Raw genomic sequence first — 25,481 nt, 5'->3', positions numbered from 1 at the left:
TCTCCCCAAAACGGGTCATAAAACCCTCATGTGGGATGTGCCTTCCCTATACAGAGAGGAAAGAAGCATCCTTATCTCCAAAGACAAAGGAATGCCAGGAAGAATCCAAACATAGGATTTACTGTTTTCCCCAGTTTACTACAATGTCTTCAGATTCTTTAACCTATCATATTTCTATGCTACTGCCTACTCTTCATCAAACCTGCCATAAATGCACTCAATTGTTTTCTTTTTATCTTCATCTCTTTATGAAGGCTCCCATGTCACATAAAATTTATATTAAATAAATTTGTATGCTTTTCTCCTGCTAATCTGTCTTGGTCAGTTACATTTTCAGACTTAGCTGGGGACCCTAAGAGGGTCAAGGAAAATCTTTTCCTCTCCTCCAAATCTTACAACAATTTAAAATTGAACCAATATTTTTTTTATTATGTTATGTTAATCACCATACATTACATCATTAGTTTTTGATGTCGTGTTCCATGATTCATTGTTTGCGTATAACACCCAGCGCTCCATTCAATACGTGCCCTCTTTAATACCCATCACCAGGCTAACCCATCCTCCCAACCCCCTCCCCTCTAGAACCCTCAGTTTGTTTTTCAGAGTCCATAGTCTCTCACGTGAACCAATATTTTTTGAAAAACCTTTACAAGGCCAGTAGCATGCCCAGATAATTTTTTAAAGTTTTATTAAATCTTTTAAAATATCACTCTCCAGTCTTGTACAGATTCTTCCAGAAAATGTAAATAGAAGGAAAAGAACCCCATTTCATCATATAAGTCAAATATTATCTTTTTTTTTTCCCTGGTCAGGTGACACTTTAATAGGATAGAAATAAAAAATTTAAAAAAACCTGTCTTTGGAGAATATCCAGAGCTACATGTGGGCCAAAGCAGAAGATAGAGGCACAGCACTTCGGGCATAGGGGAAACCACAGGCTGAGTGGGAGGTCAGCGATGGCTGAAGAATCCTTGAGGATGGTTATATTTAAATGGCTTCATCCTGCTGGGACCCCTGAAAAGCAGCAGACACATCTTCTCCTGGGGAAACTCCTTGGGCCCCTCCACACTGTCGTCGTGGCTCTCAGTCTCCAGGTAGACATCCAGCAGCACACACAGGCGCTGCAGTCTGTTGGTCAAGAGCTAATGGTTGGGCCAAGGGCCACACAGCTCCTTCTAGCACACATTGACCTCGCTCTCCATGGCCCGAAAGTTGTCATCGTTGCTATTGGTTTTCTCCCCTTTCCAGTTCAAACAGAGCTGGAACATGAGTGGGATGGAGGAGTAGGCAGGGTTTAGCACCACAGCAGCCTGGAGTTTGGCTGTGCCCCTTTCCACGAGTGCCATGTAGTAGAGATTGGTGTCCTCAGCCAGTCCCACCACCACAATGTCCTTGGTGAAATGCAGCTCCATGTAATCCTCATGGGCAATCGTCACCCACTTTACCAGGTGGGAGACAACCTTTGCAGGGAAGAGGTACTGGCAGTCACGGGTAACTGGTACAATGCCATGTTCCAGGGATGCAAACTGTGAAGGGCCAGGCGGGACTGCACCCTGGTCTTCAGCAGTTTCATGGTGGTCTCCATGTAGCTGGTGCTCAGCGAGTGGTCAACAATCACCGTGTGCTGGGGCTGCTCTTTGGGGAAGTGGAGGCCACCCAGCTTTTGTACCCACAAATAGGGGTGACCTAGGTCAAATATGTAGTCTCTCAAAGTCAGGATGCCAACTTTATCAAACTGATACTGATTGGCTGGATTTGGAGTTTTCTTTCTGTGGTCCCCTGGACACAAACAGCTCAGGGCTGAGTCAGGAGACAGCAAGTCACCTGCACCGATGCGGGTGATCAGCTCCGTGGCAGTTGTCACTTTGGCTTTTACCGTCATGATGTTGAGGTTCATGAGGTAGTAGAAAGTCAGGTGAAGCAAGCTGTTATCTTTGCACTTCAGGTCCAGCATGACAGACAGCGGGCGCCTCTTCAGCATCTCCTTGCGTTTGTCATCCAACTGAACTCCCAGTGTGGGTCGCCGGCATTTCGTGGTCTGCTCCTCCTCAGCATCCGAGCCGCTCTCGTCATCTTGGGAGTCTTCAGGAGGCTTAAAGAGAGCCTTGGCTTCGTCCACACTGCCTTCAATTGTCACAGACAAGGTCTTATCACAGGCCTGCCCATATGCAGTGGCTTGGACAAAGAGGACATAGAGGGGATGTGGCAGGTGTCTAGCTGTCTCATATTGCTTGTGAGCCTGGTCGAACGGCATAAACAGGTATTCTTGCACGGGGAGGGAAGCCTGCATGATGCTACTGAGGCGAGGCTGGAGGTTGCTTAGGTACTCCTTCTTCACCTCAGTCTCCTTAAGGATCTTCTCTTTGTTGGACAGGCACTCCCGGTACTTCTCTGCCAGCCTTTTCTGCTGTTCCAGCTCCCAGTCCAGACGTGCAAGGGTTTGCTGGTGAGGGTCTCCCATGGTGACTGCAGCCTTGCTAATATCGGGAGGAGCCTCCTTATAAAATTCCTCTAAACTGACCAGATCAATTTCTTCATGCTTTGACTTAAACTCCAGACATTTGGTGATCTCTTTCTGCAGGTGCATCACCTCATACAACAGGTTCTGCTGCTGCAGGTGATAAGCGTCTACTTTCCGCTTGGCCTCATGCGTCTGATCTCTTCCTTTCTTTAACCTGATGTGGGCTAATCGATTAAGCTTCTTTAGAGCCATGAAATGCACACAGCTCTGGATCCTCCAAACTTCTATCTCAACTGCCACATCCTTGCCTTCTCTGCTCTTCAGGTCCTGGATCTCAGCCATGAGCCTCTGCAACTCCTGGCATGTGTACTTGTACAGTTCATAGGCTCTGCCAGGGTCCTGCAGGTCCACTTCAGCCTCCTCACTGTAGTATTTGCCTTTCTGCTCTGTCAGAATGGTTACGCTTCCCTTCAGCTGGAGCTCCATCACTTCGGATCACTTTGGGCTTCCGTTTTTTGCTTGATTCTGATGACATGGTTGTTTGGTGAGGTCAGGAGGAAACAGCAGAGACCGCTCGGAGCCCCGAACCAGTCGCGGCAAGCTAAGCCAAATATTATCTTAATAATAAAACCAGATATATTAGTTGTCTATTGTTGCTGTAACAAATTACAACAAGCTTTGTTGCTTAAAACAGCACACATTTTTATCTTAGAGTCCTAGAGTTCAGAAGTCTGACCCAGATCTCACCAGAGTAAGATCAAGGTGTGAGCAAAGCTGTTTCTTTCTGGAGCTTAGAGTCCACCTGTGTTGCCTAGCTTATGGCTTCTGCCATCTGCAAAGGCATCAATGGTGGGCTGAGTTCTCACACTGTCTCTGCTTCTCCACAGCTGGGGAATGTTCTCTGCTTTTAAGAACTGAAAGGATTAGATTGGGTCCACCTGAGTAATCAAAGCTAACCTTCCCTTCTCCAGATCCTTAATGTTAATCACATTTGCAAAGTTCCTTTTCCCAAGTAACATAGATTCCAGAGATTAGGATGTGGACATCATTTGGTGGGTGGGGTCATTTTTCTGCCTACCACACATAACAAGTAAATATGAGAAAGGAAAATTAGAGGTCATGAACTTACATGCAAGTATTTCTTTTAAGATTTTATTTATTTATTTTTAGGGAGAGTGTGCGTTTATGCACGTGCGTGACTGGGGGGAGGGGCAATGAGAGAGGGAGAGAAAGAACCTTGAGCTGACTCTACGCTGAGTGCAAAGGCCCACAGAGAGGCTCGATCCCACAATCCTGAGGCCATGACCTGAGTCAGAGTCCCACCCTCAACTGACTGAGCCACCCAGGTGCGCCTATATGCAAGTATTTTATTTAAAGATTTTTATTTATTTGACAGAGAGAGAGACAGCCAGAGAGGGAACGCAAGCAGGGGGAGTGGGACAGGGAAAAGCAGGCTTCCCGCAGAGCAGGGAGCCCTATGCGGGGCTCGATCCCAGGACCCTGGGATCATGACCTGAGCCAAAGGCGGATGCCTAACAACCGAGCCACCCAGGCGCCCCTATATGCAAGTATTTTAAAACAATATTTTAGCAAAAGAATACTTTGGGAATCTTAATCCACGATCATATTATGATTAAGAAATTCAACATTGTTGAATAGCTTAGAAAAATCTATAAATGTAATTCAGTATGTTAAAAGAATAAGATATAAGGGCACCTGGGTAGCTCAGTAGGTTGGGAGCCCGACTCTTGATTTAGCTCAGGTCATGGTCACAGGGTCATGGTCTCAGGGTCATGAGATTGAACCCCACCTTGGGCTCCATACTCAGCAGGGAGTCTGCTTGGGATTCTCTCTCTCCTTTTCCCTTGGCCCCTCCCCTTGTTCACACGCCCATTCTCTCTCCTTCTCTCTTTCTAAAATAAATAAATAATATCTTTTAAAAAACAGAATAAAAAGACATATAATCATCTCAATAGCTACAACAATTGCTAGAATTCAATTATTTATGATCTTAAAAACTTAGTAAACCAGAAATAAAAGAATTTCTGTAATCTGATAAAAGAGGCCAACAGAAAACCTATATTAAACATCAGCCTTTGAGACAAAATATTCCTTTGAACATGGAAGTCTAAGACAGTCAAGTAAGACAAAAAGAAAGATAAGTTCTAAAATTTGGGGGAAAGAAACTAAAATCTTTATAATTTCACAGATGAAGAAAACCCCAAAGGATCAACAGAATTAATGAGACAATATGTCCAGGTACTTGGAAAAAATTAATATGTAGAAACCTGTATATAGTTGCAATAAAGTGTTAAAAATGAAATTTTAAAATAGATACCATTTTGTTATGTCATCTTAGAGTACAAGATGCATAGAAATATATCCAATGAAAATGTGTAAGGCCTTCATGTAGAAAACCTTTAAATATTATTGAGAGACATTAAAGAAGATCTAAATAAATTAAAGCTTTGCCACGTTCAAAGAAGACTTCCTATTACACAGATGTCAATATCCCCAGCTATTCCACAATTTACCATCTAGAGTAACATTTTTACCTCTGGATCTTGAGACAAGTATAATAATTTTCTAACAACAATATTCTAAAAATATTTGGGGGCACATGGGTGACTCAGTTGGTTAAGCATCTGCTTTCAGCTCAGGTCATGATCCCAGGGTCCTGGGATTGAGCCCTGCATCAGGTTCTGTGCTTAGTGGGGAGGCTGCTTCTCCCTCTCCCTCTGCCTGCAGCTCCCCCTGCTTGTGTTCTCTCTCTCTCTCCCTCTGCCAAATAAATAAATAAAATCTTTAAAATAAATAAAGAAAAAATAAAAATACTTGAAACTTAAATAATCATGAACAGAAGATATTATAAATAAATAGGGGTATAGTGATAAACTGGAATATTATACAGGAGTGAAAATAATGAGGCTTTAAACACATGTGGGATAAAATGATAAAACATTATATATGAGATTCAATTTTGTAAGACTCTAAGAAAAACTAGGAATATTTTGGAAAACTTAAAAAATGAACAATAAATTCAAAATTCAGGAGAGTGATTGCCTTAGGGCACAGGAAGATAAGATATGAAAAAATATACGAGTATACACAGGTAGTTCCAAAGTTGTTGGAACTAGTTTATAGATATAGATATAAATCTAGAAATTGATTGTTGTTTATTTTATTATTATGCCTCAGAACTTACACATATGTTACATATATGTTATGTATGTTAAACACTATATAATAAAAATTTTAAAAGTTTTATGTTACAAATAAGAGGAACAATATTATTATAATAAAACAAAACACAACAACTATAATGTTCTCACCATCAATGATAAACTTGGTTACTATTTTGTTGTATTTCCTTCCAGTACAAACACACACACACACACACACACACACACACACAATGTTTCCCTTATTTTATTTTTTTAAATAGTATCATATTATTTAGACTATTAGACATTTTCTCTTTTTACAAACATTGTGAGCATTTCCTTTTTTTCTTAAATAGTGCTTCAAGATAGAACTTCTGAGGGCTCCATTATCTTAATCACTGTAACTTATTTACCCAGCACACCAGTCTTGACATTGACATTGCATTCTTAATTGTTATGGCTGTGATTAATATTCTTGCACTTAGTCCTTTGTAAATATAACCTTGATTATTTCCTTAGGGTAAATTTCTAGAAATAAAACTGATGAATCAAAGTATACAGATTTCGGTGGTCAAGTCAATCTACTTTAGACTGCACCCAGAGGTATGAGGCATAATTTTTCCTCTCTCACATATTGTAGTATTAAATTTTGTATTTAGCATTAAATTTAGAACCATAGTATTAAAATAACACCATGTAAATTTTGGGAGGAATAATGAACCTGGTCAATGGATAAGTCAACATGCCATTTTCTTATCTTTCTCTTTCCCTTCTGTCTTTCATTTGTATACATAAAAAAACAAAAATGAAAACACAAATACCAACACTATAGATCACCAGGTATTGGGAGAAAACCAAAAGAACAAAGAAGGAAACTGATATTCTAGGCAAAAGAAAGATTTTTTTTCAAAGGGAAATTTAAACGAATCATCCTCCACAAGATTCTGGAGAATATTTTATCAATAAAACAAAAATATGTTGCTATGAGAAGAAAAGCCAGAGAACCAAAAGCTTTGTTGGAACTAAAACTATGCTTCTAAGAATAAAAATATGTTAAAGCCATGATTGTGGAAATAAAACGATTCATAAAGAGATTGAATAAAAGAATAGTCCTGGTAGAGGAACCTAGTCACATCAAGGAAAATCTCCCAGAATGAAAAGCAAAAAGAGATGAAAATTGGGTTATGGATGTGAAAGTGTTTTGGGTATTAAGCTACTACACACATATAAGGTGGCATTAGTAATAAGTAGTGGAATATAATATACAATGGAAGACTTCTACATATTCGGACAGAAGATTGGGACAAATGTTTACCTAATATATAAAGATGTGAGGATGTCCATGTGTGTGTATCTGATTGAAGAGTTGAGTTGTCTAATTTGACTAAGTCACTTTCTCTTTCAGAAGACACCTTTTATTATGGAATTACTTCTCAACATTGTGGAAATCACATAGGTTCCTGGAAGTTACAAGATGCAATTTCATTCAGGCTGGAAACACGGGTAGCATGGAGTTCCATACATGGTCTGATACTTCTGTGATTGTAGGTAAGCAGTGCCTGGGTAGGTATACACAAGAGACCAATGAAGGTCATTAGAGAACATGGGTCAGTTTTACCAGCTTCTTCAAGGGTTGACTTAAGTTCAGACATAAAACAAGGATTCTGCATTGTTGTCATTTCATCTCAACTCAATTTTCCTTTTTAGTGACTTTAAAACCAAACAGCACAGACAATTTCATTTGTCTGTCAAGCTCTCTGTAATACACTTAGGTTTTCATTATTATGTAATTTGAGTGTCTGCACATGGATTTTTCATAAAGACATGTGCTTCCTACAAGATATAAATGTTCAACTTGACCCCAAACTCCTAAAATAGTCCCCCAACCATATGTGAAACCCAATAGTAGTTCCAGGAAGTCCGCTAATACCCATGCTTTCAAACCACAGATACGTGCTACTCAGTGAGAAAGCACCTTTAGCCTAGTCTCACTGCTTAGTAACAAGAAGTTAGGTTGGTGGCATACACCATTTCCAGCAAAATGAGGAAACCTAAACCACTGACTAACGTTGTCAACTCCAGAAATTGGGATTAGGTTATGGAGAAAATAAAAATTTTAAATGAAGTGACCCTGATAAATATTGACTTTCTGGCAAGTTTGGATCTCTTCATGCTAAATAAAAATATGAGGTTTCTTAGTGACACTTAACCTATGAAGTCATCTCCAATAATGCTATAATATATTGGACAAGAACTGCAAAACAAATGATTCCCCTAACTGAGCCAAATTATTACAACAGCCTTTGACTAATTCTCTCCATATTATGCTTTCCTCTTGCCAATTACCACCTACTTCCTCCATATGGTTTTCCTAGTTTATGGGAATTTCAGGCTGTTGGTATCATAAACTTAAAGAACAATGACCACAGGCAGAAAGTAAAAATAAAATGTAATCATAATGCAGTACCTTAATTTGGGGAATAAAGGTGAAAAAGAATACAAAATTACTGAAAAATGTACAAGAAACAAGAGATAAATTTTCTTGGTTGGGTTAAGTTTATCGAATTATACTCTGAGAATTCTATCTTCCAACTCATTTCTGACTTCTCATAAACAAAAGTCAAAGTCTCAGTTTCCATAGCATTTTCCTCTTTCTCCTCTCCTAAGCTGGGCTTAATTCAATTTCTCACCCTATTCTTCTACAGGAAATGACCACTGTTAATACAGTAATTTTATACTTTGCACAAGTATATCTCCAAGTAAATATCATGCATAATACAAATTTTGATCGTACAGATGGAAAGCAAAATGGCTGCACACATGTTACGGTGTATGTAAATATGAAAAATAATGCATGGTCCTTGTACTCAAAAAAAACTTACCAAATACAAGAGGAAAAAGACCTGTTCAAAAAAGGTGCAGGAGTCACGGGTGTAAACAAAGAGGTGAAGATACGGAGAAGTGGGAGTACTAACTGCATGCTGCGTTTAAAACTATGTTTTGACATTTGAATGCTAATTTTATGGCATGAACTTTTAAAAAGTCCTATTCTGCTGCCTTGGTAGAATGGGCTTCCAGATCTGGGAGAGAAGGTCACTTTTAAATACTCAGCCATGGTATAATGATGTAGGATGTTTTTCTGGGCTGGATTTCAGGAAAGCCAGCGAATGCAGGAAGTCAAGCTGTATACACCTAGCTCCAGCCAACTGGATGTAATACATAGCTCAAGAAAATGCCATTTACTCTATTTCCATCAAAAAGTCTGACCTTAATATTGACAAAATAATTGTTGCAATTTATGAAAGAAAAACAATCTACCACAAAAATTTCCTTTTGATATTATGGAGAGAAAACGATTGTTCAGTTGACTGATTAAACTCACTTTTCAACTAACTGTGGTTTTATAGAAACATGATCCTGGCTTCATAACCTTCTTTTTTTCCCCCAATTCAATTTTTGATTCATTTTATGGCCATGAGAATGTAGTAAACTCATGTTCCACTTATCAGTGGTTTAACAGTCATTTCTTTGGGGATATTGAATGAGTCAACGGAGTATCAGTTGATAAGACTGGGGCAAAAAGAATCTAAAAATGCAAAATAGTCACAAAACAGGCCTGAGTTCTTTTCTATCCTGCCATTCAATATGCTGTGTATCTCTGGGCAAGTCACTTCAACATGTCAAGGGGGAGCCCTGGTATATATAAGATTACCAGCACCTGCTCCCCGTGGCTACATTACAAAGAAATTATATTACCATAGGGTAGTAAAGGTTCATTTTGTTTTGTTATATTTTGTTTTAATCAGGAAGGCAGAAAAACCTGTGTCATAGGTTTGGTTCTGCCTCTTGGTCACTGTATGACCTTATGCACATTTTGCTCCTTCTTCGGGCTTCAGTCTTCTTATTTGTAAAATAGAAGTTGGACTAAACGATCTCTCTGGTTCTTTCTAGCTCAGAATTCTATTATTGGGGGAAAAAAGTACCTCTGGGCTTTTCATTTGAATGCCAGGTTTCGGCCTGATGTGAATTAAACTGTCTGGGTTATAAACCAACTAACTCCAAAACAAGGTTTATAATGGAAACAGCAAGTGACCCTTGGCTTCGACAAAGCTAACAGTTCCCTCTATAATATTCAGTTACCACTCATATCCCTGGGCAGCGACTGAAGTGTTATGTAACAGTGACTGTTGCAGGATTACCCAATCCTTTCACCTAACCCTAATTGTACAGTCTGCTTGTGGTTCCTGTAATACCTGGTTCTCTTCAATGACAAGCTCCAGGATAGATGTGGCTGCCACCACTAAACCCAACTCTTGCTGGTTTAAAATAACACAGTTATATGCAACTTGCAAGTACTGTCCTTTTTAGAGTACATTATTTTTGCTTTCCCTTCTGCCTCTTTTCTAAGTGGTAATGACTTCTTGCCCAAAATGACCTAGCACTAGGAAAAATTCTAACAAATAATAAAATGCTCCGGTACAGGTAGGGTACATACTGTCCTCTGACTTAAGGCACAGACCAAGTAAAAAGGTCCAGCTGGAAAGACCTAGAGGAAAGGCAGACAGAGATGATTTATGTTAACTACAACAAATCTTAAATGGAATGGACTTGACTCTTTTTTGCCTTTGCATTTAGCCTGTATTCCCTTTATTATATGCAAATGTTTTAACTTTCAGGAAAAAAATGATAGTAAATTTAGAAGAAAAAGAACATTTTTTTATTGAAGTGTAATTGACGTCATTTTTATAACACAAAATAGAAATGGATATCGAGGTAAATATCAAGTCTGACACTTAAGATGAAACAATAGATTTATTACAACATGGGCATATCATCTAAAAGTTTAGTGATTAGAAACAATGTAAACATATTTTCCTCAAAATAGAACAATCTAATAACATGTTTCTCAAAATATATTAATTTTTTCTGCTTATAAAACTTCTACATTTCTATTTTTGAGAACATAGGTAAGCAGAAAAAACAAAGAATCAAAACAAATAACAACTTATCAAATAATCCACACTTTTTCAATGCATGGTTATATTAACATAATAAAGAAATTACATTTATAAATTTTGCATGCTGTTTATCAATCACTGTCATATAAACATTGGTATTATTTAAGGTTTTGTGAATAATATAAATGGGTATATATTTTATTAGTTATACTCATCCATTATGATTGAAGTTTAGATTGTATCCAATTTTTCTATGTATTTTTTATGAATGATACAATAAACATCCCTTTGCAAACACTTTTGCCTGAATTTCTGATTTATTCCTTAAGCTACATGCCTTAAGTTATTCATACAGACTACCATCTAAATCTAAAAGCTACAGCTAAAATTTAAAAATTATTTTCCATCCACTAGAGGGAAATCCTAATGCCAAATAAGTGTATACTATAAAGATAGAAACTGCATAAGGTAGAAATAAAAATTCTGTATGTGATGCAAAGTGTTTATATACCTGGGTACTTTATATTTCAAAACAATGTTGTAAATATGCTAAATTCTAAAAATTATCCAGAAGAAGGAAATTCATTTAATTACATTAATTACATTAAATAAAAATATTAGTTGTAAAACCAGGTGTATGAGTGACAATCATATAGAGGCTTGGCTATGGATAGATTTTTAAATATCATGATATAAAATAAAAATTACTGGTAAGATGAGAACTTCCCACTAACAAAATTACATACGTATCTGCATTTGCAAACCATCTTGTTGTCATATGTAGAGAGAGAGATAGATGTATATGCCTATCTACATCTATATCTATACACACACACAATGGAAGAGGTGCTTCTCCTTCCATCTGAAGCTAATTCTTTCATTCATTGTCCGGGTCCCAGCACCCGCAACTTCTTTCAAGGAATTTACTCTATTCATTGCCTACCTCCCCTCCTGTATCTAAAGTTCCTTACTCTCTACTGGATTTTTTTCCATCAGTATTTTAAAAATATACAAGCCCCTCCCATTTTTAAGATCTTTCCAATTTCCACTTTCTCCCCTAGTTATTACTCTATTTCTTTCCTCCCTTTGACAGCCAAATAGTTTTTTGAAGAAATGTTTGTACATACTGACTCTCTTTCTCATTGTCTTATCACATCTTAAGTCACTGTAAAAGGGATCCTACTTCTATCAATCAGTGGCCCTTGCCAATCTCTTAATTTTCCTATTACATCTCCTCTCTGGCCAGTCTTTTTCTGTCTCTTTGGGCTCTCCTTCTTCTTTGCACTCTTGTGTAAAGATGTTCCTCAGGTTTTGCTTTTAAGTCGTGTCACAGTATATGACCTCCTGTATTTGAATTTTGAATACCATATTGTTAATTAAGCAACACAATCAACTTTGTAAATACATATTAATAAACTTTTTCATCATCATTAGCCATTCAGTTTTTATTCACAATTACACATTCCGTTAGATGCCATGGGTTTTACTTCTTCTTAAGTCTGCAGCTGGAGCTAGAAAATCCCCACTTAAATCTGTTTTCAAAATCCTAGAATTTTAGAAATAAAATAGCAAGTTTGCAAAGTGAAGAAAAAAGATGTTATTTTAGACGAGCATGTTTATCTATTTGCTAGAGGAAAAAAAGAGCCTTAAAAGCAAGCACACTGCTTTCCAAACTTTATTTCTACCATAAGTAGAGATGGGAGGATGACCTTGAGAGGCTGGACACCCACCAGACAGCTCCATTCTTGTGAGCCACCTGAGACTGGCACTGGAGAAAGGTCTTTCTTTGTACGCTTCAGACTTGACTCAGCAACTGGTGTGTGCTGCCCACCCACGGGCAGAGTAAAGTACTCATGGAAAAGAAGATTCCAAGCTGACAGCATATAGCTGGGACTCCCTCTCGCAAAGCAGCTCCTGAGAAGACTGGATTGTGTTTAGTCAGGTGCATGTAAGAATAATGCCCTGTCTATTCTTCACATATCCTAAGATATTGTACTTTAGTTCTTTCAAAGGAATTTGTATATCTAGGAAGTTTAAAATTGACTTGGTAAGATACTGCCTGTTTTCTAGTAATGAGCTTGGTTAAGGCAACTGTCTGATGACACATTTAGGCTTTCTAATCGAATTTTTGTACTGATGTGGCTTGAAAAGTGTTTACTTTGTGTGTGTAGGTTTTGGACTCTAACTTTAGTGAATTACATGGTAATGAGGAACAGAAGAACTGGTATCTGCTGGCAAATTCTTAAGCAGGGGAGCTACTCAGTGATAGAACCAACCAGATCACCTCTGACTGCATGATTCTGAACATCTAGAAGACTATTGTTTTGTTGTGTATATTTTAATGTAATACAACTTTTTGTGGGTTCATTAAAAGTCTTCTCAAAAGTAACACTAAGAAAACCACTACAACATACATAAAAAAAGTGTGCTTTAGGCCAAAATAAAAATTTTACTTGGACTTGTAAAATAAAAAGTAGACAAACTACATGTAAGGATAAAATTCTGAGTGGGAGACAGAGCCCAAACACTGAACACTCTGCTAAGAGACCTACAATTGGTCAAATTATGCCCTTGTTTGGCACTGATCAGACATTCCCAAAAGTTGTACAGCCACACAGTGGAAATCAGACACAAAACAACCTTAGCCATTGAGTGAATTTTATTACTTATCCAAGTAAAAAAGCATTTTTAGGGCATGACAGACTGAAATGTAAGAGCATACAGTACAAACTGTACACTAATAAAATTGTGTCTTGGGTGTGTGTTGGAAGCATGAATGTTCATGGCTAGACCAAGTTATAATCACATTCTTGGATTTTGGATTTTTTCCTTTTTTAATAGTTCAAGGATAACCTCCTATTTTGTAAATTTAATCTTAATATATGGATTATAGAGAAAAAATGGAAATGGTAATAATATTGCAATAAAAGAACCTGAATAAACCTTTGGCAAACAGAAGGCCATTTTCCAGATGATTAGTCAGAAGTCTATCTTAATTTGGAACAGATTTCTGCCTAAGACAGTAGAGGAAAACAACAACAACAACAACAACCACACACACCAAAACACAGACAATGATAATGTATATCCAGCACTACCTAGGTCTATATTTGTGTAGGATAAACCATTTAATATAGGAACTGACAATGATTATTAAGCCAGCCAAGATATTAAGGAAAGCACCATAGCCAAAGCCAAGATGCCACCAATTATAAAACCCTTCCTTAATATATATTAGGTAATATGACTTGGGATAATGTAATGTGGACACAGTGCTTATTCAAATTACAAATAATCCCTCTGTAGTTCAGCTGTAATAACTTTGTTTCAAGACAATAGGAGATGGGAAAAATCAAGTTCCGAATATCTCCTGAGCACAAATACCCCTAAAAATGTTTGGGTAGGTTTCTACAAGTTTCTCATCTACAACATCAAGCTTAACTTCTTGAGGAACAATGATTTATTTTGTTTTACCTCCAGCACAGAGCATAATATCTTTCATACTGAATTTCTGAACAAAAGTTTATTCAATTAACTTGCTAAGAATTTTGGAGGTTTGGATAAAGTAGCTCTCAGAATGACTCTAGAAGAGTTTTGGGGAGACCTCTTTAATAGGGCATTATTTATGGTCTCAGGTTGAAAGGATCACTTAATCAAGGCATGATTGGGACACAAAAGAAATTAAATGGACTGAGGCTATGAATAATCAAAGAACTAAATAAATGAAGAGATAGTTCGTGTTCACAGATAAGAAGACTCAATATTGTCAAGATGTTAAGTCTTTCCAACTTAATTACAGATTCAATGCAATCCCAACCCAAATCCCGGAAGACTGCTTTATGGATATCAACAAATTGACTCTAAAGTTTATACGAAGAAGCAAAAGACCCAGAAGAGCCAACACGGTATTGAAGGAGAAGGACAAAGGTGGAGAACTGACACTATCTGACTTCAAGATTTACTATAAACCTACAGTAATCAAGACAATGTGGCACTGGAGAAAGAATAGACAAATAGATCAGCGTAATATAATAGAGATCCCAGAAATAGACACACATAAATATATTCAACTGATCTTTGACAAAGAAACAAAGGCAATACAATGGAGCAAAGATGGTCTTTTCAAAAAATGGTGCTGGAACAACTAGATATCCATACCCCCGCCCCCCAAAAAAAGAATCTAAACACAGACCTTATACCCTTCACAAAAACTAACTCAAAATGGATCATAGACATAAATGTAAAATGCAAAACTATAAACACCTAGAAGATAACAGAAGAGAAAACCTAGATGACCTTGGATGTGGCAATGACTTTTTAGATACAACACCAAAGGCATGATCCATGATAAAAGTAATTGATAAACTGGATTTCATTAAAATTAAAAATTTCTGCATAAGACAATGTCAAGAGAATGAGAGATAAATCACAGACTGAGAGAAAGTATGTATGAAAGACACATCTGATAAAGGACTGTTATCCAAAGTATACAAAGAAACACAACAGTAAAAACACATAAGAACTTGCTTTAAAAATGGGCCAAAGACCTTAACAGACACCTCATCAAGGAAGATACACAGATGACAACTAAGTGTGGGAAAAGATGCTCTGCATCATATGTTATCAGATAAATGCTAATTAAAATGACCATGAGATACCACTACACATCCAGTAGAATGGCCGAAGTCCAGAACACTAACAACACCACATGCTGGAGAGGAGAGGCTATAGAGCGATGGGAACTCTCATTCATTACTGTGGAAATGCAAAATGGTACAGCCACTTTGGGAGACAGTTTTATAAAAATAAAGAAACAAAATAAACATACTCTTACCATATAATCCAGCAATTGCCCTGCTTAGTATTTCCTCAAAGTGTTGAAAGCTTATGTCAAAACAAAACAAAACAAAGACAAAAAACAACAAAAACAAAAAAACCCAAAACAAAAAACCAAAAAACCTGTATACAGATGTTTCATGGAAGCTTTATTCATAATTACCAAAACTTGGAAGCAACCAAGACATACTTCAGAAGCTAAATGCATAAATTGTACATCCCAACAGTGGAGTATTATTCAGCTCATCATGCTATCAAGCCATGAAAAGACATGGAGGAAACTTAAAATGCATATTATTAAGTGAAAGAAGCCAAGCTGAAGAGGATGCATACTGTATGATTCCAACTATATGACCTTCTGGTAATAGCAAAACTGTGGAGACAGTGAAAAGATCAGTGGTCGCGGGTTGGAGGGGGGAGAAGGGGGGATGAATAGTCAGAGTATAGAGCACGGAGGATTTTTAGGGCAGTGAAAATACTCTGTATGATATCATAATGATGTATACATGTCATTATATATTTGTTCAAACCCAGAGAAGGTATAACACCAAGAAAAAAACCCTAAAGTCAACTATGAACTTTAGGTGATCACGATATATAGCTTCATCAATTGTAAAAAATTACCACTCTAGTGGGGGATTTTATAATAGGGGAGCCCACAGTGAGGCTGTGCCTGTGGGGGGGCAGGAAGTATATGGAAAATCTCTGTGCCATCCTCTCAGTTTGGCTGTGAACCTAAAACTGCTCTAAAAAAATAAAATCTTAAAAAAAAGGATACCTAGACCATTGTGATGTGTGGCTTTGCCCAAGTCCATTAACCTGTCTGAGCCACAGTTCCTTATTGATATAAAAAGTCCTCCAACTCTAAAAGTCCAAGACTCAGTGATCTCAGCTGGAGATGACCACATGCCAGCACCATTTACCAACATCCTTCTATTGTTGCAAGTCAGTTAGAGGGAGCACCTATGCTTTATTATTTTTAGGCACAGTCAAGTTCATCCTCAGTAAGCACCCACATCATTCTGTCTCTGAAGCAGATAAATGGTGAATATCCTAGAAAATTATATTGCCTTACCCTTGTCCCATTTCCCAAAGTCTTATTTTCTCAATTCTCCAAATTAGTCTTGTTAAGTAAATTCTTTTCTGATAAGGTGAAGATGTCTAGCAAACAAAGTAAATTTAAACATTTGAAGTCAAACTAGTTACTTCAGTACATTATAAACAAAGCCAGCAACGGCTTCATTATCGCGTTGTTAACCTTAAACAATCTTTATAAAATTCTCATTTCACGGATGGATCTTTGGTAAAACATGTCTATTTTGGCTATTTAAGAAGTCAGAACTTTAAAATATGTAATTTTCCCTACCGGAAAATATTGATTTTTTTTTTCCAAAAAACACATTAGTTTCTCATGTTCATGAAAATATTAAAAATTAACAAATACCTATAGGTTTAAAATACAATCTCCTTGAACAGTCCAATTTCCCATAACTCCCGGAAGCTGTAGCCATGACCTCCTCAGGACCTCATCTGTAAGCAAACTCACTGAATTTATTTCAGACCTGTCCTTGCATCCCGTATCTTCAGGCACCATGACTTCATAGGGCGGGAGTCTGCTATCAGGGAATGCACCCCAGTCAGCTGACAGGACAGTCAGAGTAGCCAGCAGGAACAATCGGGGAGGTCGCAGGCTTGTTTATGTTAAAAGCTCTTGCTGCTAGACGGCAGAACGAACTCCTTTAGAATCTGTTCCCATAATAGTCCCCAAGGTAATGACGCACAGCTGTGGAGAGGAAATAGGCTTTTTAATTTGTTAACCATGCCCCAAAAAAGAAGAAAACAAAATGCTCAAAAGAGACTATAAAGAGTTCTTTTTAAAGTCTTCTCCAGAAACAGCTAAAAAAAAAAAAAAAAAGTACGAACTTTTCCCCCCAATCACACAGTGTATGTATATATGGCTTGTTTGTTCCTTAATATATATCCAAACTTTGATTTGAATCTAATGAAGTCTTTTCTTCTGACTTCTCAATTTCACCTTCCCTTAATGATCACATTGTCTGAAGACTCTGCTACTATCATAAGACCCTTGGATCATTACTGCTGAAAGATCCCATTTGGAAAAATTCAGAAAGTCAGGGAAAACAGACCTAAACTTTTATCCAGAAGACTGAGGTTAAGATAAGAATGTGATTTCCTTAAAATGATGGCCCCAGGTTTTTAGAGCAGGAAGTGAAATATTTTAATCCAATTCCACCCTGTATAAAGCCCCTGCTGAAACCCATTTTTTTTTTGAAGAATTGTTTCCAGTTTGTTGTTTTTAGTGCATTTACTTTAGTTATGAAATATTTCAAATATACAGCAAGTAACATTCTTCCATAGCAAGTGTCCAGAACCAAGACCTAGCTACGAAACTCCATCAAGTTATAACAGTCGATCATACTTGCTTCGACTTTTAATTTTTTTTTTTTTTAAGAAACATCTCATTACAAATATGACTGACATTCCCTGACCACCTTTTCCACATCTTATGGCATTTCTTTCCTCAATCTCTGCCTTCCCAGAGATAATCATCAACCTGAATTTGGTTCTCATTCTCATGCGTGCTTACACTATTATAACACAATGTCCAGTTGTTTGGCATGTTTTAAGGTTTTACGTAAATAGTATCCTATGCATCCTTCAGTAATGTCCTATCTTCAGTTTGTGTTTGAGACTGAATCAAGTTGATATGGGCAGCCATTGTTCATACCGTTTCACTAGTGTTCCATATCTATTTGCAAGATTTTTCCACAGTTTATCTGACCAATGCTTTTCCTTTTTTTGCCATTACTCATGACACGGTGAACATTTTCATACATGCCTCTTTGAGCACATACGCCACAGGTTCTCTAGATTTCAACTCTATTTGATGTCAAACTTCAAAATGGATGTAACAATTTACACTTCTAGCAGGCTCCAAACCTTAGCAACACCAGACATTGCCAACAATAGATACAATTTTTGTTAATCTGAAGTGTAGTTTTCAAGTGTGAATTTCTTTTTTGCTAACATCTTTACCATGTTTATGAGATTTCACTTCCTATTCCAATCCATTGCTTGGTTTTGCTGTATGTGTAGGAGTTACTCATTACTTTTACATAGTTTTCTTTGTTGGATATCGGCATTATAAATATCCACTCCAAAATGTAGATTTTTCAAAACCTTGCTCACGGGTATGGTTTTTTTTTTTTTTTTTTGGCTGAACAGATGTTTTTAAAATCAATGTACTCCAATTTATCCATAGTGAACTTCTTCCCCATCCTAAGGTCATAAAGATATTCTCTTAAATTTTCTTACAACGATATTAAATTGATCGTATAATGTTTCTTTTTCAACCTACTAAGATAGGTCCTTAATAAATGTTATATTTAATTTCTTAGCACTTCTTTTAAATTTTCATCTCCAAGTTCACAGTGAAGTTTGGTCTATATAGTTGACTTTTCTTGTACTATCTTTGTTCGGCTTCAGTATTAGTATATATTAATCTAACAGAACCAGTTGGCAATTTTCATTCCTTTTACAGTCGACACATAGTAGAGGTTATGTATCCTTTGACCGTTTCATAAAACTCACTTCTAGAATTTTCCAGTCCTTATTTGGAGAGAAGGGTCAGAACTCCCTAGAATGCTGAAATAATTGTTTTAATTGTGCCAAGAGTGAATATTTTCTTTGTTTATTTTTTTTCTGTTTCTTTTTAACACAACTATTGGCAGTGCTTTTATAAAATATGCATTTTATCTAGTTACTTAAATGTATGGAACAAAAATTGTTACTAGCATTCACAAATGACTTTTACAGTTGCATTGGATCTATACTTATGCCCTATTACTATTTTGTTATTTTCTTATGTCTTTTTTACTATATCAATCATGTAAAATATTTGCCATATTATTAGTCATTTTAAAAACCAGATTTTAGTTACTGATCCTTTTATTGTTTCTCTGTTGTCACTTCATGTATCTCTGCTTTTCCATATATAACATCCTTTCTTCTTTCTGTAGGTTTTTTTCTAGCTTCTTGAATTAAAAGCTCATCAATTTTTCAAGCAGTCTTATTTTCTAATAAATGCATTTAAGAGTCTAACTTGCTTCATTAGGTGATACATGCCTTTTTTTCTGTTTCTTTTTCCAGGGTTAAGGATAGTCCCATTCGAGGGATAACCAAGAATAGTAAAATTTAAAAACTACATGTATTTACCAGTCTGATAAATCGTTAGTAATAATACTCAAAGGGTTAAGAAAATTACTATTTATTCCCTGTCTTATGAAAAATTGATATACAGAAACCTTTATATATAAGAGAAAGAACTTGAGAGAGAATGATCCACATGAAATGATAAAATGTTTGCCTTAATGGTAATGTCCTGTTATGCTTCTTGAATATTTCGTATGTATCTGTTGATAATCACTTGAATGGGATGATAGAGAGGAAAAAAGAACCATAGAACTAGAATCCATTACCAGTCGAAAATAATCAGGCACTGTCTTTGGACACGTACAATAGAAAAATGAAAAAAACAAAACAAAACAAAATATATGGCTCCTAACAATAAGAAATGGGCTGTCTAGTTCAGCTAAAGCAATCTTTAAATCATAATTTAAATCCTCAAAAAAATGAGGATAAAACAAACTTCAGAAAATAATATATTTGAACATAACTCTTTGGGTTATATCTATGTGAAAGAGGCCTTCAGAAATAGAAGATGGAAGTGTGAAAAAGATATTTGTATTAAAAATGCCAGGGATAGCATATATTTTTTTTTAAATTCACTTAAAAACATTACAAAAAACATAATATAGAGAACTTAAATCTGGACTTTTTTTTTTTTGTTTGCTGTCAATAGAAATGTTATCATTTAGTGCTCTTGCACTTCAAATTATTTTAATCCCTTTTATTTACAGATTTTTATCATACTTTCCATAACTTGTGGACCAATGTTTCAGCCTATATTCTTACAGTAGCCTTACAAGGAAGAAATACTAACACAGAAATCTACAAACCTAGCTTTTGATGTGGTGCCACGGAAAGAATACTTTTGAAATTTGACACACCTTTCACTTCTGCCTCTGCCATTTACTCATTACATTTACGTTGCCATTTACAAATTTCACTATGTGATGTCCACACAAGGAATTTTGGTGTCACTGGTAGTTTATCTATCTACCTAGCTAGCTAGCTGGCTAGCTCTACCTACCTACCTATTGTCAAAAGCTCATGAAAAAACAGGAGTGAAATCAACAAATCAATTAAGTAGAAACTAGTAGAAACTAGTAAAAATGTATTGTACACACACCAAAAAGACAGTTTGCAAACCAGAAGCGCACAAAGTAAAACATGGAATGAAGCTCAGAAGTATATTGTTATTAAGCAGCTTACAGAGTAGGAAGGCAGTGTTTATCTTTTACAGTTACAATATTAGAATTTTCTTAAATGAAAGGGAATTGTTTAGTGGTGATCTCATATCAATTTTGAGTAACTAAGTTTTGTTTATGATTTTCAGAAGCATAACCAAGAAGTGACCCAGGTCAAGTTAACATCACTTGTCTTGTAACCTAAACTAAATTAAGCTTTGCTTGTATGACTAACTGGTTCTGTCTGCTCAGGGAATTCTCATTTGTGTTTGATTTTAACACTGTCTATTGTCTATTTGGTGTCCCCCCTTTTTTTTAAGTAGGCTCCACGCCCAGCATGGTGCCCAATGCATGTTTGAATGCACCACCCTGAGATCAAGAGCTGAGCTGAGATCAAGAGTTGGATGATTTACCAACTGAGCCACCCAGAATTTGGTATTCCTTTCAACCTATAGTTTCATTAATTCTTTGTATGTTGTGACCCTTCATTCTTCTGTAACTTCTATAAGATGATGTCACAACTTCCAGATCTACCTTTTATGTCATTTAATTTTTCTTAAGAAATGAAACAAGTTTCATTTTCTTTATCTTTTGTGGTGTGTTCTGTAAAAATCCCTTGGCTTGATCTTTCATCATGTTGATTTTTCTGTTTAGCTTTTTTAAGATAATGATTTTTAGTCTCTTATCATGGAAAATTTCAAACATATTACAATAGGAAATATATTATAATGAAATCCATGTATCTGTCATTAACTTATCTTTAATAATTATTAACATGTGACCAGTTTTGTTTCATCTCCCAGTCCTGACGGTCTCAAATTTTAATTTCTATGATCAGATTTTTAATTTTCATGATCTGTTTAATTATTTATTTTATGTGCTCCATGTTTATTTGTAGAATTGTCAGTTTTCAGGTATAAATTATTCGGTCACTCAAATCTGTAGGCTACATTTCACTGTATTCTTAAATGTTCAGTGATTCTAGATTGTGCTCTCAATTTTATGGCTGAAATTTCTGATTAGACTATCTGCTGTGTGTGTTTGCACAACCCAAGGCGGGGTTAGTGGTTGTGATGAGCTGCTAGAATTTGTGCAGCAGCCTGTTTGCACAGAGAGGGCCTGGAAGAGACAGGTGCCACTGCATGGAATACTTCAGCAGCTAGTCTTCTGGGTGTGAGGACACACCACTTCCCCTAGGTTTTGCCAGCCACTTGGAGTTCTGCCTCATTTCTCTAACCCAAGCTCCTACCTACTGATGCCTCCAGGATGCAGAACATCCCGCCTAGCCAAGAAGCCATGTACCAGGAGTCTGACCTCCTAGATACTCCCGCTACTGGACCCAACTAACTAATGACCCTAAGAGTTACCCCAGCTTCTGTCTTCTCCCCATCCACACCTTCTAGCTCTGCTCTCATGGTCTACCTAATATTGTTCTACTTATGTTTGCTTTCCATCTTTCAGTTATTCCCTGTAGTTTCTGGTCAGTGAGAGGTTTTTCTCTGTTTTTCTAGTATAGTTATGAATTTAAAAAAAAAATTTTTTTTCAGGGGCCATATGACAGCGATTAAGAGTGTGGGCTCTGAACACAAGCTACCTGGATTGAATCTTGGCTTTGCTATTTCCTGTATGATCTTGAGTAAGTGTATTAAATTCTCTGTGCCTCAATTTCCTCAACTGTAAGATGGAGATCAAAATGATTCATGAGGCTGTTCTGAGGATGAAATGTATTGGCATCTAAAATGCTCAGAACAGGGGCACGTGGGTGGCACCGTCAGTTGAGTGTCCGACTCTTGGTTTCGGCTGAGGTCGTGATCTCAGGGTTGTGAGTCCAACCCCACTCAGCGTGGAATCTGCTTGAGATTCTCTCTCCTTCTCCCTCTGCCCCTGCCTCCCGCTCTCTCTCTCTAAAATAAATAAATTTAAAATATATAAATAAATAAATAAATAAATAAATAAATAAAATGCTCAGAGAAATGTTTGGTTCAGAGTGTAGCATGATTCTAACATACAAAGCCAAATTCTTCTTCCTTTTCTATCACGACTACCCCTTTCTTTTTTGATTGTCCACTTTCACTTTATAAAAAAAAAAGAGCACATCCAGGGAATGCACACTTCAAGGACGTCAAACAAAAGGACACTGGAACACTGGTGTCTTTGGGTGACATCATATTGGCAGTCAAGTGTCTTAACACTCAACTTCCAGCAAAACTGAAGAAGAACCCAATAAATCTATTAAGTGATGGATCATTAAAATTCTTTCAGTGATGGATAATGAGGTGATATTTGGCACTTAAGTCAGGAGTAGTTCAACAAGTGAATGCTAGTGCTCTAAAAGTCCTCTTCACAGTTTTATTTATGTGATTAAAGTTTTTTTAGTTTACATCTGTGAAACTTCAAAAATGAAAGAGAATTGAAACTGAACTTTCATTCTAGCAAAAAGGAAGAAATCAGAGGGGCAGACAAACCATGAGAGACTCTTAACTCTGAGAAACAAACTGAGGGTTGCTAAAGGAGGGATGGGGTAACCGGTGATGGGCATTGAGGGCACGTGATGTGATGAGAACTGGGTGTTACATGCAACTGATGAATTACTGAACACTACATCTGTAACTAGTGATATACTATATCTTGGCTAATTGAGTTTAAATTTAAAAAAAGTAATATTCCCTCCAGGGATATGTGACTTAATAAAAATAAGAAAAGCTTCATTCATCTCACTGAGAACTGTATTTTTAACAACATTTTACTTTTTGTCTTAATAATTACCAACATTTTAATGTATTTTATATTGTTTTTAAAATTGAGGGTTAATAATAATTGTCATGATAACTCAATTTAGACAAAACATTTAAAACATAGAGTCTTGTGGTCATAGAAAAGCTGAAAACTTTTAAATTCCACTTTCATTTATTAAAAAAATATTTAGTCAGCACCTACTCTGTATGGGGTCCTGTCTCAAGTGCTAGGAAGTCAGCAGTGACAAAACAGAAAAGAAATTTCTGTCCATATGAAGTTTGCATTCTAGTAGGTAGGATTCAGATAAAAAACAAATAACAAACACATAGAAAATATAATGGTAGAGACACGTATTTTTGTGCCAGAAAAACATGGTAGAGTGTTGAATGACTTCCAAGCATAAAATATATTAGGATATTTGGTGGGGGGAAATGTGAGTTTAGGGAGAAAAAAGGAACATTCACAGGAAAGGCTTGATCATGCCTTTTTTTTAAAAATGGGTGATGGTTATGGTCATATGGCTATAACCTTAGATTCCACTGGAATATTAAAAAAAAGTAATATAAAAGTACCTAAAATTTTTATTTCATGCCACTTTTTACAATACACTGAAATCTCATTCTTCAAAAATAATGAAAAAATACAGATATCCTCTTTATAATGCATGAGAGTATACAGAGTTTTACAAAACCATGTGAGCAAGTTTGAGGACCACTAAATAGAATGCTCGTTAGGGGTGGAGAAAGGATGATGCTAGAATGTGAAGTAGTAACTAGAATCTTGATTTTATTCAATGTTTCCGTCGTGTGACGAAATATCACTTAAGAACCTGAGTATGAATTCCTGTCAGTTTTTCCTAAATATTCTCTTCATATTTATGTCAAACAATTGCTTGAAATTTGAACACCAGATATCCTTTTAATAATATAATGATTGAGCAACTGTTTTTGATGTTTAATCAATCAAAAACAATTTGACAAAACTTCAAAACAAACAAAACCAGTGAATTCTGAAGATCTTGATAAATTATAGTTAGAAAAAGAAAGGGGACCTGCTTTTATAAGGGTCATTGTAGTTTGGAAATTACTTCTAATGATAGTAGAAAATTTTTGTATAAACATTCCACAGCTCCTGAGACCTGTGATGTTGAGGGTAAATGTAGCCTAGAATACCTCTATCTGTGATGATTCTGAGCATCCAGTACTGCATGAACCTAATCCTTTGTTTCCGGTTTCTACTCACAGTAAGAAAACGATCATAGGTGAAGTTAGGAGGGCTTGTCTCCATCTAGTGGTCAGTGTATTGTACTAATACTATTATGCTAACATCAAAATATGGGCATTTTATTTTCTTAACTATAGTGAAAAATGCCTTTAACCAAGATACTCTTGTTATTTTCTAATCGTGTCTGTCAAATTTGACAATAATCAGCTAGAAGATACATAATCTTGGGGCACCTGGGTGGCTCAGTCAGTTGAGCATCTGACCGACTCTTGATTTCAGCTCAGGTGGTGATCTCAGGGTCCTGGCATCAACCCCACATTGGGATCTGTACTCAGTGGGGAGTCTGCTTGTCCCTCCTCCCCCTCTGCTCCTCCCCTACTCATGCTCTCTGTCTCTCAAATAAGTAAATAAAACCTTTAAAAGAAAAAGATACATAATTTAAAAATAGACACATTGATATAAATGGCTTAAATATATTGTTCCAAAATCCCATGAGGCTGTTTCTCTGCTCAAAAAAAAAAAAAAAGGATTTCTTCCTATTAAATGTAATTTCAGGTACAACTCATGTTGTCACAGAAAGATACATTAAATTGTTTGATTTTATTTTCATATTAGGCATTTCATTTTGACACCTACATGTGAAACAATATTCATTAACAAATACTGAAGATTGATGACACTGTATAGGGCTGTTCTTAACTAACAGAAA

The 25,481-nt window shown here is 36.5% G+C and overlaps 1 protein-coding gene across 1 annotated transcript; it reads right to left on the bottom strand.

Moving 5' to 3' along the window:
- Positions 1–832: 832 nt before the first annotated feature.
- LOC116634779 (THO complex subunit 5 homolog) lies at positions 833–3,040 on the bottom strand. Its single transcript, XM_032408315.1, is given in 3 exon segments — positions 833–1,531; positions 1,534–2,912; positions 2,914–3,040. Coding segments are annotated over 3 exon segments (2,043 nt in total). The 5' UTR covers positions 3,000–3,040; the 3' UTR covers positions 833–953.
- Positions 3,041–25,481: the final 22,441 nt, after the last annotated feature.

This window comes from Phoca vitulina, unplaced genomic scaffold (assembly GCF_004348235.1).
Source record: "Phoca vitulina isolate PV1807 unplaced genomic scaffold, GSC_HSeal_1.0 scaffold9, whole genome shotgun sequence".
Taxonomy (NCBI): domain Eukaryota; kingdom Metazoa; phylum Chordata; class Mammalia; order Carnivora; family Phocidae; genus Phoca; species Phoca vitulina.
This window is presented reverse-complemented; position numbering and strand designations above follow the sequence as displayed.